Source organism: Hydra vulgaris, chromosome 10, assembly GCF_038396675.1.
Source record: "Hydra vulgaris chromosome 10, alternate assembly HydraT2T_AEP".
In the NCBI taxonomy this organism is placed as follows: domain Eukaryota; kingdom Metazoa; phylum Cnidaria; class Hydrozoa; order Anthoathecata; family Hydridae; genus Hydra; species Hydra vulgaris.
The window spans coordinates 8,038,368-8,057,317 of record NC_088929.1 but is presented as its reverse complement, the minus strand read 5'-3'; the positions used below and the strand labels follow the sequence as shown (position 1 = coordinate 8,057,317).

At 28.8% G+C, this 18,950-nt stretch overlaps 1 protein-coding gene across 1 annotated transcript in view; it reads right to left on the bottom strand.

The window, feature by feature from the left end:
• Window positions 1-18,950, bottom strand: part of LOC136085768 (CDP-diacylglycerol--inositol 3-phosphatidyltransferase-like) — a 54,231-nt gene that overhangs the window by 3,538 nt on the left and 31,743 nt on the right. Inside the window, exon 5 of the mRNA XM_065807189.1 lies at window positions 18,734-18,815. Coding sequence (XP_065663261.1) covers window positions 18,734-18,815 — 82 coding nt within the window. The remainder of the gene's footprint in view (window positions 1-18,733; window positions 18,816-18,950) is intronic.

The window sequence follows — 18,950 nt, the reverse complement described above, 5'->3', positions numbered from 1 at the left end:
ATTCTATAAACAAAAAATATTGATTTGCCATTTGAAGCGTGGTTTGAATTGGCTTATGCATAACATAAATATCTCAATATTTCCTAAAGTATTAACTACTGCTGAAATGCAAAAAAAAGTGCTAAAAAAGTGCAAAGCCCGGCAAAGGGACTATCAGTTAGTAAAACAAAAAAGTTTCAGTTAAAATAATTTTTTTTTGCCCTAAAAAACTTTTGAATGCTTATTTTATGTTAAGCATGTTAGGAACACAGTTTGTATAAGCAAGTTGCCGGAGCACATTCACACTTTTAAGAAGCTTTCTGCACTCATTTTTTTCAAACTGACCCCTATGATATGGGCTCAGTTAAATGTAGAGGGCACTTGGCCACTTAACAACTTCTATCCAAGCAGTTTAAAGTATCTTTAACACTTAAAACTGCTTAAAAAGGATGATTAACAACTCCTATACAGAGATGCGATTCCATCGTTGAGATTATTTACAAAATCAGAATATTGTCAGGCCCACTGATGATGGCTTTTGAATGACATTGCTAACAACTTTGTATGAGCAACAACCCTGCTAGATTGCTGAAAAGACTTGAGTCAAGATTTGGGTGTTCACAATCGGAACTGGAAACTTGTGACAGTGTTCGCAAGTTTCCAGATTTGGCAAGACACTTAGATTTGACATCACACCATGCAAGGGTGCATACTTAAATGGGTTTGAAGACCACAAATTAAATTTGCAACATTCATATCACAAGCAAAAATTAGCTTTTAAGCCACTGCAGGTGAAGAAACCACTCAAATGTTGACCTGTACTTAAGAATTTTTTTTTTTAATTTGGCTCTACCATCCTGTTGCTTAATGTTTGGTTTACAGTTCTAACCACTTTCTTTAATCCATTATTTGATAGTCCTGTATATAATTGTACATTTAAAAGAGCTAGAGAGGTCAAATATGGAGCACTTGATAGTGGCTGGGCACTACTTCGACCTGAAGCCAAAACATACATATTTTATCTTCACATTCAACTTTGTTCAGAAGGTTTGTTTAAAACTATCAAACTATTCACTTTTAAAGTGATTAGAAACTTGTTAAAAACTTTGTGAAGCCTATTATTATTTTTTAATATAATTTAATGCTATAGCTCATGAAAATACCAGCAAGTGTGAATTCCACACTTTGACAGCTTTTTCATGTTTTAATTGAAGTTTTCTTTAATACAATTTAATTTGTTCAGATTTTTTACTTTTGTAGTCTTTTATAAAGGCTTTTGAATTCGTTCAAAGATTTTGCATCGACAGCTTCTTCTGACAATGAATTCCATAATGGTGCAGCTCTATTTGTTAAGAGGTTATATCAAACTCCACTATTAATAATTTCTTTGTCATATCTAAACCTGTGACCTCTGGTATTTAAATTTTTAAGCAACAGTAGATTGATAAGCCAAATAAAGGAAGCGAATTCTAAAGAACTGATTTTTGAGGAAAATAAACTAGAAGAATACTAGTTTTTGGAGCACTTAGGAAATGTCACAGTAAAAGGATGAGACTTAATTGAATGACGAGTAACACAAGAATTAATATTTGTAGATGGCAAAAGAGACACTAGCACTTTAGAGCTGTGTCCATTACAGTATTTATGACAATGTGATAAAGGTTGGAGGTTGGCTGAAAGAGCACGTTTCACAATGTTTACAATGCATTTTTGTACCTTGTCTTAAAGAGAAAGGGCATCATTGGAAGATCCGCCCCAGATATAGCAACAGTATTCCATACAAGGACAGATTTGAGATTTATAGAGATCAAGAATAGAATCAGTAAGAAAGTGTCGAGCACAATAAAGAGATGCAACCTTAGCAGATGCAAATTTATCAATGGATTTCATATATGGTTTCCAAGAAATATCAGAAGTAAGAGTTATTCCCAGAAGATGAAGGGTAGATGACTCATCGAATGCATTATTGTCCCAGAAGATGAAGGGTAGAAATTTCAAGAGCTATAGCCTTAACCTTTCCACCTCTAATCTCTAATGCATAATAAAACCTATCGGTTATTACTATTAGCAAATCAGCTGTAGAAGAATTTAGAGAAGATCTAAATCCATATTGATGATCAGAAAAAAGGTTATTAGATTCAATATGAGAGATTAAATGTTTGGTAATTAAAAACTCAAAAACCTTGCTTATGATTGGAAGAAGACTAATGGGACGGTAGTTGGACAAGTCAGACTGTTCTCCAGAATTTTTGAAATTAAGGATAACAGATGCCGCTTTCCAGCAGGCTGGAAAACAAGACTCTGGTCGGGTTCTCTGGCCGGCCTCCAAACCATAAAACTGAGTTTTAGAGCTGTAACCTCATTAGGAGATAATAGAATGAGTTGCCTAGTCATAAAAACAGAGATACAAGCAAAACCCATGAACTGAATCATAAAGATCCAGCATTTAACATCCTAAACTAGAAAAAAACATATTATAAATACATCTGCGCCAGCCTATTAGATAAAGAAGGGGTGCAGGGCTGGTCAACAGATAGAATCTGTTTACCCCTTAAGTCTTTGCCTAGGAGGCTTTCTTCAAGACAGTAGCTGGTTGCGTTTAACAAGATGAGTATTTTTATCGAGACACGATCTCTAGCCTATGTACTCAACTACATATATACTTAACCAAGAGCCCCAAGGCAGGGGATGTTCTAAGTTAGAGCTAGCCTTTGCCTAAAAAAGCGTATCCTACAAGGAAGCAGGACATGAAGCAAGTTGTACTGGGTTACATGTTACCAGTTGCACGATAACCCGATCTTCATACATGTTCATTCATTCTTCATATATTTTAGATTAGAAGGTATTTTAGTTGCTCATCTATCAACTTTTTCTAAAATCATTTTTTTTTATTTGAAGACCAAGCTGGTGCAGCGAGTTCAATATGTGATCGCACAAATACTTAGTATAGCACCTTGAGAATGTATTTGTTCTGATGCGCAAAAAAACTTTTTAATTTGACACAAGATTAAATTTGCTTATGAAGAAGATATTATAAACTGTTGTTCTACTTAAGATCATTCATAAATTTTACTCCATAATGCATCGCAAGACATTTGTCAATATTAAAGGAAAGTAACCATTTTTTTGACGAAACAATAGCTTCATTGAAGCTTAAACATTATCTACTTTTTTTTGTTTTTTCAACTGTTGATAAGACTTTTGTATCATCAGCATAAAAGTTTGCTATATTCTGAAGGGAATCAGGCAAAGCATTTATAAATATCAAAAATAATAATGTTCCAAGCACGGATCCTAGAAGTACGCCACTTAAAACTTTTTTCCACATCATCACTTACTATGACTACTTGTCGTCTTATTTTAATTTGATGCTAACAGTTTGTCACCTTTCTTAAACAATAGTGTTTAAAAAAAATCGAAATTGCAATGGCAATATGCCGGTATTTATAAAAGCTCAAAAAATCAAAGTAACCGGGAGAACCAATAAGTCCAACCAATATTTTAAAAGTTTTGGATGATTGAGATCAGGTTTCATTGATTTTTTATGTTCTGTAGTTTTAACTTAACACTTTCAATAGTAATAGTAGAAACATCAAAATCAATGTTACCATCGACTGGTAAAATCAGGTTTTCATTTATAAAAACATTGTGAAATTTGTTGTTCAGTATACCAGCTATTGAAAATGGATCATTAAAAATGCAATCATTATTTTTAATTGTTTTTATACAATTTTTTACAGTTTTTTGATTATTGATATAGCTATAAATAAGTTTATTTTTTATTGATTTTCATTGATTTTTTTGATTTCGTTTTATTTCATAACACTTGTTTGCAGCATTCTTTGCATGATAATTTTAATTTTTTAACTCTCTACTTTTTCTTTTTCTCAAATGTAAGTCTATTTTTGGAATACAATTATAACATGCTTCAGATAACTGACTAACATTACTATAATTAAATTAAATATTACTGTAATTAGATGTATTTCGGTTTCAATTTAATGAAGTCTTAATGTAGCATATTTGAAAACTATCATTAAATGGCTTTTCACTAAATTTCCAAGAATAGCACTTGTTTTTAAACCAAAAATATCTTCATCATTCATAATAAAAATTAAATCTAAGGTATTTTTGACCTCCTCGTAAATATTATTATATACTAATTTAGATGAACGATTAACGTCTACTGACGCATATAAAGAATGGAGCAAACCTTTAGATAGAATTGATAATGCAACTTAACATCATGATGTTATAAATACTTTGATAATACTGCAAAAAGAAATTTAGCTGATAAAATTATGATCGAAGAAATGAATGCTATAAAAATCCGACAATACGTGAAAGAATTGAACGAGGTATTATAAAACCTATTATATCATCTAAAGCAAAGTTTGGTCTACGTTCTTTGAACCCATATGAATTAGGTTCTTTGAACCTATATGAATTAGGTGTTGAAAAAAACCACCAACGATCAGTAAAAAAGATAAAGAACTAAAATGGACTGACAAACTTGCAAACGAACTTCATAGACCAGTTGTAAATCATTTCAGAAAAATATACTACTTAGACCAAAAGAATACATAGATATTGAAAATTTGAGGAAAGTCTTTACAATGACATGTTCATTTATCAATGAAAAAGGTTTTGTTGATTTGATAATAATGGAAGACTTTAACTTTCCAAATATGCAATGGTCAATTGGTCATGTACAACTTATTGAAAGTAGCAATCATTCAATAGAACATAAATTTCTTAATATGATTAGTAACTTATATCTCATACAAAGTATGTCTGTTCCTACCTTTCAAAAATGTGACTTTGTGACAGACACTTTTTATACTTGTAGTAGTATAAAAAGGGCATTCAAGCTTATTTTGTTTTTAAGTATATCCTTAACCATATTCTCATATCATATTTCAACCATTATGCTATCCATATTCTCATATTACATTTCAACTATAATGCTAACCATAATTTCTTAGCTAAAATAAAATAATATAAAGATAAAACAATGGTAGTATAACAACCATAATATATTAATATATCAGGTAGCCAAAAAGGTTCGTGCGGTTTTTCCGTATATAATAAAAACACACAAAACGACAAAAGTAAGTACATTTATTCATCAAAATAGTCACCATTAGCATCTAAAACCTTTTCCCAACGTAAAACAAGCTTATTTATTCCACTTCTAAAAAATTCTCGGTCCTTTGAGTCTATAAAAGCTTTCAACTCCATTTCAACTGCGTCCTGGTCTCGGAACTGCTGTCCTTTTAAATGATTTCCCAGGGAAAGGAAAAACTGGAAATCAGTAGGGGAGAGGTCTGGCGAGTATGGTGGATGAGGCAAACTCTCCCAACCAAGGCTTTGGAGCTTGTCCTGAGTCACGCGAGCGGTGTGCGGTCTCGCGTTGTCGTGGAGAAGCAGAACTCCTCTCCTGTGCACCAGCGCAGGCTGCTTTACAAGCAACAGGTCGTGAACTCGTTGCAGCTGTGCTGAGTAGACCAGTCCAGTAATGGTTTGGCCTGTTGGGAGCAGCTCGTAATGCACCACACAAATGCACAGGAGAGGAGTTCTGCTTCTCCACGACAACGCGAGACCGCACACCGCTCGCGTGACTCAGGACAAGCTCCAAAGCCTTGGTTGGGAGAGTTTGCCTCATCCACCATACTCGCCAGACCTCTCCCCTACTGATTTCCAGTTTTTCCTTTCCCTGGGAAATCATTTAAAAGGACAGCAGTTCCGAGACCAGGACGCAGTTGAAATGGAGTTGAAAGCTTTTATAGACTCAAAGGACCGAGAATTTTTTAGAAGTGGAATAAATAAGCTTGTTTTACGTTGGGAAAAGGTTTTAGATGCTAATGGTGACTATTTTGATGAATAAATGTACTTACTTTTGTCGTTTTGTGTTTTTATTATATACGGAAAAACCGCACGAACTTTTTTGGTTACCTAATATTATGGTTAAATTATAACTGTAAACTCTGAGCTAAAAAATAATTTTTATAAAAAAATTACAAAAATAATTTTTGTAATTTTTTTATAAAAATTATTTTTGTAGTTTTAAATCATTTTTTTAAGTTAAGCTATAGCTCATTGATTTCATAACTGAAATCTAAGCATAAAATAAAGCATATCCTATTACAGTAAAACTTGCAGATTGTCCAACTTGTGCATCCCCTGAGTTTAATGTAACTACTAATCTTCTTCCAGTAGAAACACTTGGCATGGAATCAGTAAAATTTCTGTAAAATGAGATAGTAGTTGTAGAACCAACTATTGCACTTGCTTGATACAATAGTCCATATATTTCATTATTATTAAATTTACTTTTGAGACCTGGTTGGTTAGACTATAATAATTTACAAATTTTTGGAAAATCTCTTTTTCAACCAGAATACAAAACACTAAAACAATCTTTTGAAAAAAAATTACCAAAAGAAACTGCTCTTGATCTAAAAGTTACAAGACAAAAAAGAAAAATTAAATGCAAACCCTGAGCTTATAATTTTATACATTTCAAAAAATTTAAATGAGAAAACAGATATGGAGTGCAAGTTTTTTGAAACAGCAGAAGATGTACCTGATCCTGAAGATCTTGATATTCATAAGAATAATTTGATGATATTTGATGATTTACAATTAACAAAACAAAATAAGTGTTAAAAATATTATATAAGAGCAAGACATAGTAATGTATATTGTTTCTATCTTGCACAAAATTATTTTATGTTACCTAGGCAAACTATACAAGAAAATAGAAATTTTATTTGTTTATTTCCACAAGATACAAAGAATTTAAATCACATTTATAATGATCATGTTTCAAGTGATGTGTCAAATGATGAGTTTGAAGTTTTTTGAAAGAAAGCTCGGTCAGAGCCTTATGGATTTATTATTATAGATCTATCTTCTAAAAAAGAATATGGAAAATATAGGAGTGGATTAAATTGTTTTATATACTAACTTGTTAATTTTTAAAAAATATAAAAAAAAAAAAAAAAATATTATCTTCTATATAAAAAACAAAAATGGCATATTATTTATCAGTGAGCGGAAATAGCAATATCTTAAAAACTAAGTTTCCCCTATAATTACACTTAGAGAATACAGAGAATATGAAATGGCTCTAGTTAATTTAGAGACATATTACAGTTTTCCTAATATTAATTCTTCAAACAACAATTTTAGATATAGCGCAAATAACGGATCAACTTGGAAGGATATAAACATTCTGGATGGATGTTATGAAATTACTGATATAAATAAATATATTCAATTGATTATGACAGGAAACGGTGATGCAAGTTCAGGAGTTGAAAATATTAAAATTGAAGGAAAATAATAATACATTAAGATCAGCTTTAACTATTGCAGCTGGTTATAAAGTTGATTTTACAATTTCAAATTCAATTAGAACTGTTTTTGATTTTGGCACTGGAATATATTCAGCAGGCTACAATATATCAACTAATATAGTAAACATGTTAAATGTTAATAGCATACGAGAAAAAGTGATATAATAGGATCATCGTATATAAATGGAGGAACTTATAACGTTATATATTCATTTTTTCCAACTCTAGGTCCTGGTTATAAAATTGCTCTAGAGCCATATAAATTAATTTATTTACCAGTAACACTAAAAACAATATCAAAAATGGAAAATAAATTGCTTGATCAAAATGGAAATCTTTTAAATTTACGAGGAGAAGAAGTAACTATTACATTTCATGTAAAAGAAGTAAAATAACAAATATGATTAAAATAAATTGTAAAATAATTTTTTTAATTATTTTATACTATATATAAAAATGAGTAAATATACTAATATTAAAATAAATGTTTTGCAAGGGCAATTAGAAAAACTTATAACAGCAATTGATAGTTCATTACTAGCAAGCACTATGGCACTTGAAACTATTGTAATTGGCTTTTTAGCAACAATAATTGCATCACCAGAAGCTATCGCATGTGAAGGTGAAGGATTAAGAGCAGGTGTTGTATCATTATTAGGAGGGCAAGTTAATAAAAAATTAAATTTAAAAACAGAAAAGCATGAAAAGATTAAAGTACTTGCTGATTCAAAACTAAATACAATAAGTGACTATATTTCTAAAGCTTTAGTAGATGGAAGTATAGATGACAATGAATTTAAACTAATACTTAGTAAACTTGAAAATTTTTAGGCCATGCTTGAGCAAATTACAACAAATTCAAAAGAATTAATTAACGAACAAACTAAAGAATCATTAATTAAACAAGGAAGAGATGATGCAATTAATATACTCAAAATTTAGTAAAAATATAGATGTATAAGCACAAAATAATTTATTAAAATAAGTTATTAAAACAAAAAATGAAACGTAAAATACAACATAACAAATTGTGTTGTATTTTTTTATCTTTATTTATAAAAAAGCAAAATGTCATTTCTAAAAATTGAAGATCCTGAAAAAAGAGACAAAATTGTTAAAGATTTCTTAGATACTAAAAAAAGAATATAGAATAATAGCTTATATGAAAAGATGGGTGAAACTAATTTACAGTTAGACTTTTTAGAAAAATTGTACAAGCCATTAATTGATAGTCAAAATGGAATAAAGGAAAACATAAATAAATTGCAAGATCAAGCTAATAAATTTGCACTCCCTTTTTCAAATTTTTATCCTGAAGCAAATAGAGAGATAATGATAACTGATTCAAAAGAACTATTGCCTTCTCATGAATATAAAGATAGGAGGCTAGGAAAAATTGCAGAAAATCATCTAAAAATGCATGCTAATAGTAAAATATCTGTAGATACTACATATAGAATATATAAATAAGATGGTATATCCTATATTGGAAAAAAACCAATACATATTATTGATGATGATATAATTATTGATGATGAAACATATTATGGTACTCCTGGTCTTTGGGAGTTGATAGTAAAGTTTAATCCTAAAAAGAACTTATATACTGAAGATGATCTTAAAAAATATAGAGATAAATTATTACAAACAGATGCAATTCTTTCTGATGCAAACCCATACAAACCAAGGCCATCCCGTAGTGTAAAATACAAAGAAATAATAGCCCCCATTTGGAAAGATATAAAAGAAAATAGGAAGCATTAATCAAGAGGAACAGGAGTAGGAACAGGAGTAGGAACAAAAATATAAACTATAATTCTTCCTAGCGACCCTGATGCATTAATTGAAATGCTTGAATTATGTATAGCTGCATGGAAAGCAGGTAACACTGGAACAAGAAATGAAGCTGTTGCATTTTGTGATGAATTATTACGACAAGAAATAATAGATAGTTCACAGTATAAAGCAATACAAAATAATTTATAATTATATATCAGTGCATATAAAAAATATATATATAGTACATAAAAAATGCTAATTATTCATAATAAGAGATATATAAAGAAACATGCTATTGGAGGAAGTGGTATATTTGAAAGTATAAGAGATTTATTTAAACGAATAAAAATGTCAAAATGTAACAAGAGTATCATCAGCTATGTTGAAGAAGCTGGCTGCTACTGATTTAGGAAAAACTGCAATAACCCTGCTAAATCAGCAGGACATGAACTTTCAACATAGAAGTTGCTAGAGCGATAGAAGCTGCTAGAAATGCTGCAGATGAAAAAGGAAAACAAATAATTGATAAAGCATCTTCAAAAATAGTTTCACAACCTGTTATAAATAAAAAAAATTGATGAAATAATTTCAAATTTGGTTGGATCTAATGATCTGATTAATAATGGATCTAAAAAAAATAATGCAGATGATATATCAACAAATATAAATAAAATGATGATGGGTTCTGCAATAAGATCATCAAAAAAAGTATCAAATGAAAATGCTATAAGAATGGAAGATCTAGTTAAAAAAGGACGCGGTCTTCGACTTGCATAAATTTCACTTGTTACGCGTAGACTTGCTTATTAGACTTTAGTAGACTTGCAAATTTTTTTATATAGTTTTTTAAGAATTGTCAATCAAAAAAAAAATTTTTTTATATTGTATATAAATAAATAAAATGACAACTTCCGAAGTATTAAATTTTACAGAAATGCCAAATGTAGATAATGGAATTGAAAGATTTGAATTCCATAAATATGAGCCAGTAGCTCGTACAAATCTAAATAGTGCTGGAGAGATAAGAATCAACATTGAGCAACAAGATTTGTTCACACTTCCGTCTGAAGCTTATCTCTTATTTGAAGGACAACTTGTTAAACTTGCAAATGAAACAGCTTATGCTAATACAGATGTAGTGTCGCTTACAAATAATGGTATTATGCATTTATTCATTCAAATATCATACCAATTATCAAACCAAGATATAGAAACTATTTATCACCCAGGTCAAGCAACTACAATGTTAGGAATGCTTAAATACCCAAATGACTTTCAATTAGTGCAAGGATTAACTCAATTGTGGTATAAAGATACTGCAACAACAGCAGTACTTGCTGATAACTCAGGGTTTGCATTAAGACAAGCATATATAATTCAGAAACCAACTACAAAAGGAACATTTTCATTTTGCATACCTTTAAGACACATTTTTTGATTCTGTGATGATTACAACAAAGTTATTTATGGGTTCAAACATACAATAACTCTTGTAAGAAAAAGTGATGACAATGCGATTTTTAAGCTTGCTACTGCAGCTTTAGAAAAAGGTAATCTTAATAAAATATCATTGTTTATACCACATGTGATACCATCAGATGTAAAAAGGATTAGTCTTTATAAATCTTTTGAATTAAAAGTGACGCTTCCAATAAGTTTTCGAGTGCATCAGTGTGATGCTATATCTGTTGCACAATCTACTACATTTTCTTGGAGATTGAGCGTAAAGACATCTTCTGAAAAACCAAGAAACATTGTTGCATTGCAAACAAGTAAGGATGGAGACCAAAATGCTAATGCTTCAATATTTGATCAATGCGACTTGAAAAATATGTACATTATGCTTAATCAAGAAAGATATCCTGCTGTTGATTATAATTTGTCATTCCCAAATCAGCATTTTCAAGAGCTTATAGAGATGCAGCTGTGTTTAATGAAAAATTTTATGAAATGAATGAATTTATCACACACAGCAATATAACTCCTTCTGACTATAAAGATTTATACCCACTTTTTGTTTTTGATGTTAGTAAACAATCAGAAAGATTAAAATCATCAACAATAGATGTACAAATTAAAGCAACATTAAATACGGTTGTTCCAGCAGATACTGAAGCTATTGCAGTTGTAATATCTGATAGAATGATAGAATTTCAATCAGACGGGAATAAAATGAATGTTGTTTATTAATTTATTTTTGAAAATTAATAAAAAAATTTTTTCTTTATATATTAAAAAGATTGAAATACACAAAGAAGAGTTAAAAAAATCTATTAGAAGAAAATAACATTTTAAAAAAATCTGACAATATCGCTTCATTGGTAATGATTGCTATAGATAATGGGTTGATAGATAAAGAATCAATTATGAATGAAGTGAAAGAAGTAAATAATAAAAGACCAGTTGGCAGACCTAGAATACATTCAGTGAAAGAAGTAAATGAGTAAAGAAGTTAAAGAAGTAAATAATAAAAGACCAGTTGGCAGACCTAGAATACATCCAGTGAAAGAAACAATCGAGAAAATAACAATTTTCAAGCCTAGAATACATCATGAAAAACAAAAAAAAAGAAATGTGAAAGATTAAGAACAATTGAGAAAAAACCAGTCACTGTCAAATTTACAAACATTGAAACTGGAGAAGTTAAAATATATAATTCATTATATAGTGCTATGCAAGATACTAAGCATGGATGGAGATATCTTGAATTACATGATGGAAAAGTTGATAATGGATTTAAGATTGAAATATTTAAATCTGAAAATTCTGAGAGAGAGTTAGAGGGTGGAGACGTATAGAATGTTTATAATAAATATATGCTTAAAAAGTATTTACATGTGCTTCGTAAATATTTTTAATAAACAAAATCTTGTTATATAAAAATGGAAAATATACTCGATGAACCTATTCCAGATATAGCATCTTTAGAAATTTTAACTCCTGCACCTTTTGTATATAGAACATTGACAATTACAAAAGAGCAGGAGATTTCAAAATATAAAAATATTAATTATTATTGTATAATAATTAATATTTTTATATTTAAAACAAATTGCAAAAGAGCAAAAAATTAAATATTATAGAATGAGAAAAAGTGAATTATTAGAAGCGTTAGCGCACACACCTGTTGAGCGCACACAAACGCAATCTACATCAGTCGAATATAGAAATATACTAGATGATCCTATTCCAGATATATCATCTTCAACAATTTTAACTCCTACACCTTTTATTGCAACTAATAAATCAATATCTAAAAAAGAATCGAATAATTCTTTTGCAAATTGAATTATGTCTTATGTTCCTAATATAATTAAAAAAACAGCTAATAAAAAGATTGAAGTATTAAAATCTAAAGTTGCATACTTGTATAATAAGTTTTACAAAAACCCAATAGAATTTAAATTAAAGAAATCATCTGTTAAAAATGTTACAAAATAATTTACAGCTAAAGGAATAAAAGGTTACAATGCTTTATCCTTCATAAATGCTTAAAAATTTAAAAGTTTATATAATTCTCTATTGTGAAATGGAGCATACCGATATTAAAACAGGAGAAACTAAAATCACATCTGCTCCATTTAGAATGGATAATCAAGTTGTATTAGAAATAACAGATTTAGATGAGTTTTTTGAAATATCAAAGCAGAAAATTTTAGAATCATTACCATTATATTAACAAGCAGGATCAGGTTGGAGATTTGTTACTGTTGAAAAGATGGATATAAATATTATTGAGTATAATCCTATTAGGGCTAAATCATACATTCCACTTGATAAAAATTTAGCAAATAAAAATGCGATAATTAATATAAAGAATGAAGATAATCAATGTTTCAAGTGGTGTGTCACAAGAGCATTAAATCCTAAAGATAAAAATTCTGAAAGAGTAGATAAAGAGCTTAAAAATCAAGCTGAAAAAATAAACTGGGATAAAATAAAATTTCCAGTATCAAATTACACAATTTGAGAAGAACAATACAGACATCAGTGTCAATGTATATGGTTATGAAAACTCATATTTTGAAGTTCATATTTTGCATGTATCAAAGAATAATGATCGCAAACATTTAATAGATTTACTATTAATCTCAAATGGTGAAACTAATCATCACTGTTTAATAAAAAATTTAAGCAGATTACTTTCATCACAAACATCTAATAAACATTGCAAAAAACACTATTGTAGAAACTGTTTATTGGGTTTAATTCTGAAGAATCTTTATCTAATCATAAACCGTATTGTGAAACAAATGATTCAGTACATATGGAACTTCCACCACCAAAATCAACAATGCAATTTACTAATCGCAATAAATCAATGAGAGTTCTGTTTGTAGTATATGCTGACTTTGAAAATATTATCAAACCAATCGACACTTGTGAACCAAATCCGAATGAATCTTATACTAAACAATATCAAAAACATATTCCAAGTTCATTCTGTTATTATATTAAGTGTTACAACAAAAGTATTTATCAAAGTAGTCCAGCCACATTTACTTCAACTAATGAAACAGATGATGTTGCACAAATTTTTGCTGATAGTTTACAAAAAGATATTATAAAAATTTATAAAAAGATTAAATTTCCAAAAAGGATGATATTTAATGATGAAAACAAGCATGATTTTAATGCAGTAATATCATGTCACATTTGTGGAGAAAAATAAAGTACGTGACCACTGTCATATTACTGGAAAATATAGAGGTGCTGCACATAACAATTGTAATTTAAATTATAAAATTCCAAAATTCTTTCCAGTACTATCTCACAATTTATCTGGTTATGATTCTCACTTATTTATAAAGTAATTATCAGGAGAAAAGTTGAGTTGTATACCAAACAATGAAGAACAGTATATTAGCTTTTCTAGAGAAATTAAAGTTGGCGAGTTTATTAATAAAGAGGGTAAGAAAGTTGAAGTTAAACGTGAACTTTGTTTCTTAGATATTTATAGATTTATACCTTCTAGTTTAGATGCTTTATCAAAGAATTTAAAAAAAGATCAATGCAAAAATATAAGAAAATTATATTCAGGTGAAAAATTAGATTTGTTACTAAGAAAAGGTATATACCCACATGCAAAAATTGTATGGAAAGAGTTTAATTGCAAAACATTTAGAGATTATCACGATTTGTACAATGTTTCAGATGTATTGTTACTTGCTGATGTATTTGAAAATTTTAGTGATGTTTGTATGAATCATTATGATTTAGATCCTGCTTGGTACTACACAGCACCAGGATTAGCTTGGGATGCAGCATTAAAGATGAGCAAAATAGAATTAAGTGATTATAGAATTAATAGAATTAAGTGAAATAGAAATAAGTAATTACGATATGATACTAATGATAAAAAAAGGTATAAGAGGTGGAATTAGTATGATATCAAATAGATTAGGAACTTCTAATAATAAGTACATGGGTGATCAAAGCAAACCATCACAGTCAAAGCAGCAAAAAAATGTAGTTTTAGATATTTCATCTCTTACAAAAAGGTGTATTTGTAAGAGATGAAATATCTAAAACTACACAAAGAAAAGAATGTGGAATATTAAATACAGGAGATTCAAGTACGCAAGGATTTCACTGGATTTGCTGGTACAAAAATGGAGATAAAAAACTAAATTTTGACTCTTATGGACTACCACCACCAGTTATGGACTACCACCACCAGTTATGGACTACCACCACCAGTTATGGACTACCACCACCAGTTATGGACTACCACCACCAGTTATGGACTACCACCACCAGTTATGGACTACCACCACCAGTTATGGACTACCACCACCAGTTATGGACTACCACCACCAGTTGAAGTTGCTAATTATTTAAAAAGTCCTGTCTATTATAATAGCGATAGAGTTCAATTTGGAAATACCTCATTCTGTGGACACTTGTGTTTATATGTTTTAAAAAAACTAGGTGAAGGATGTGACTTTCAGAAAATTATTAATAATCTATGGTAATTTTTAAAAAAATATAGTTAAAAAATTTTTCTTTATATATAAAATGACTGTTGATAAATTCGGACGTGATACTACTTCAGCTGTAGCTGTAGATGGTTTAACATTATCCCAATCTACTGACTTGTTTATTAGGAGAGATAGATATAATAATGCAACTAGTAATATTAATATAAATTCTAATAAATTAATAAATATAGCAGAACCTACTAGCCCACATGATGCTGCTACAAAAAATTATGTTGATAATAAAACACTTAATCTTAATGAATTAGGGATAACACCAAATTCAAGTTTAACATGCCTTGGATTAAAACAACAGACTATTCCACCACATAAAGGTGTTGAGGCAACAACAGTTTTTGTACAACCTTCTGGTCCTGGTATTCTCAGAAAACTATGGTTAGCATTAGAAGGATTATATCCTAATCATAATGTTTCAGGTAATGTATTTCTTAGAATATACGCAGATCATGCAATTTGCATAGGAACACCTTGACCAGCATTGTCTGTAGTGTCTAATAATATATATTCTTTACCATTAGTTGTGTTAATGAATCTAAATGTTTCTGAGTATAATTTAATAGATGATAATGATTGAGGTATTGATGTAGTTCTTGTAATAAGAGGTTGTATCCAATATGTTTTGACTAGTTTTATTGTATAATTGAATTACTAGACTAGTAGTAAATAGTAAGTCTAGTGTAATCTAGTGTAAAGTATCCTCCTAATGCATTAGCTGTATGCACATTACAACCTTGTAAAGAGTTTGCATAAAATGAGTGGCCAAGTGGGTCAAGTGGTGTAAATAAAAAATCACAAGCTAAAAGAATATTAATATCTCCAACACTATCTGTAGAAGTAGATTATTCTACTTCTACAGATAGTGTTGTAATTCAATTATACAATAAAACTAGTCAAAACATATTGGATACAACCTCTTATTACAAGAACTACATCAATACCTCAATCATTATCATCTATTAAATTATACTCAGAAACATTTAGATTCATTAACACAACTAATGGTAAAGAATATATATTATTAGACACTACAGACAATGCTGGTCAAGGTGTTTATCTTAAATATATTAGAATGCATGTTATCAGAGTATCTGGAAATTGTTGTGAATCTAGAGTACGCATGTATGATGCATAAAATTCTCCAGTAAATACTAACTCTGTTATACAACTTTGGACACCATATAACGATACTAATTATACAGTATTTAAAGGATTTGATAGTAATAGTGTATGTATACACGCCTCATCTGGTTAAGAAGACTTTTATCTTTCTTCGTGGAACGGTGCTAATATTAATTCATTTAACAATGAATCATCTGGACTATTGTATCAAACAAGCGCAATAATTGGTTCTACAACTACTATCTCATTTTACTGATTCCATGCCTAGTGTTCCTACTGGAAGAAGATTAGTAGTTACATTAAATTCAGGGGATGCACAAGTTGGACAATCTGGAAGTTTAACTGTAATAGAATATGCTTTATTTCATGCTTAGATTTCAGTTATGAAATCAATGAGCTATAGCTTAACTTAAAAAAATGATTTAAAACTACAAAAATAATTTTTATAAAAAAATTACAAAAATTATTTTTGTAATTTTTTTATAAAAATTATTTTTTAGCTCAGAGTTTACAGTTATAATTTAACCATAATATATTTATATATTATGGTTGTTATACTACCATTGTTTTATCTTTATATTATTTTATTTTAGCTAAGAAATTATGGTTAGCATAATGGTTGAAATATGATATGAGAATATGGATAGCATAATGGTTGAAATGACTAATGAGAATATGGATAGCATAATGGTTGAAATATGCTATGAGAATATGGTTAAGGATATACTTAAAAATAAAATGAGCTTGAATGTCATTTTTATACTACTGGTCTATATATACAACCAACTAGATATTTTGATTTCTTTATTAAAAATATAACCCAAATTTGTATTAAAGCTCTTTCACATAAGTTTATTTCATAAGAGTCAATATTTTTATCTTCATATAATCCTACACCACCACATCTTTTTCCATTACTTCTGTCTCTTCTATATAAATAAATCCTTTATTAAAACTGACTGGTCATTGAACCAGGTTTCCATTATTCCAACTATATTTAGTTTTAACAAAGCGCATTCAAGTTTAAGTTCATCCATTTTATCATTAAGAGCAGTAGCATTTGTATACATACATTTTATTTCGAAAATCCAAACTTACAAAATTAAACTATCCATTTACAAAACTTAATATTGGATAACAATCCATTAACATACCTACAAATATTATTAATTACAGACGATTAAAATCACGGAAATAATTCTTACATAATTCTTTCCTTTAAATGAAATATTTTTTTTAAATTAATGACATTATCAATTTCATACTTATTGATACAATTTCATACTTAATTTAGATGAGATTTTATTTGATGACAAAAATTTCTACAAAAGATTTTTACTGCTCTTCAAAAGGTTATTCTCCCTTTCATAAGATTCTCCTCTGACTGGTCCTTCGAACCTCTAACTGGTCCTTCGAACCTCTAACTGGTCCTTCGAACCTCTGACTTGCCCTCCAAACCTCTGACTGGCCCTCAAAACTTTTTATTTGTCAATTATTTTAGTTATCTAAATTTTATGAAGGTTTGGTTTATTAAATTATTTTATGAAGGCTTTTTTTATGAAGGTTTTATAAAAGCTTTTCAACCATTTTTAATATTTTCATTCATTTTGACAGTAGTTTACGCATTTCGTGAAAATGATGATATTATCTTGCAATGCATAAGCCAAGTCAAACCACACTTTAAATAGCGAATTCTTGGGTTTAATCGGTCGTAACTAATAATATTTGTAGATATGTTAATGGACTGTTATCCAATATTAAATTTTGTAAATGGATAGTTTAATTTTGTAAATTTGGATTTCCATATTCTTGGGTTGGATTTGGTCAGCTAGGTTGGCATTATCAGGATCCATGCTAACCGTGTAATTTATCAGTTTATCAGAATCTGAAAAAACCAATATTTTTTCTCTCCATTAAAAAAAAACAACAACACAAAATTTATTTTAAAAATGCAATAAAAATCGCTTTATAATAAAAAAAGCTCATGAAAAAGTTTCTCAAAACTATAATTCATGAAATATAATTATTATATTGAACTGTTATATATGTATGACATATAATAAATAACTGAACTTTATTAAATTTATGAAAATTAATATAAAAGATATTGTAACAAAATATTGTAATATTTTAACAAACACATAAAATGTAATAAACAAACATAAATAATAAACATATAAAATAAAAAATTATAAGAACTTTTATTATATTAAATATCATAAAATTATCATCTTGACATTTCTTTAATGTTTTTAATCTATTTAAATACAGAAATTTAAACTTTTATAAGGGATTGTTCATAAATTATGCAACACTAAATTTCAAAAATAAACAAAACAAAAATTAATTATATTAAAAATTAAAATAGCTTCATAAGTTTAATGAAAATCACAGCATGAAAAAGCCTAAGACCTAAACCTAACTACTGTTTTTTAAATAAATTAAGTATTGTGCAATTTATGGACGATCCTTAATAGTAAATAATTAAATAGTTACCCTTGATTTATAGTACAATTTCAAAAATGCATTTCCACTTTCGGCAACAGTTTTATGTGATTGGGTACCAGTTAATAAGTTGCTACAAAGTTCAAATATATGTATTTATATATATATATACATACACATACATAAATATATATATAAATATATATATATATATATATATATATATACATATATATATATATATATATATATATATATATATATATAT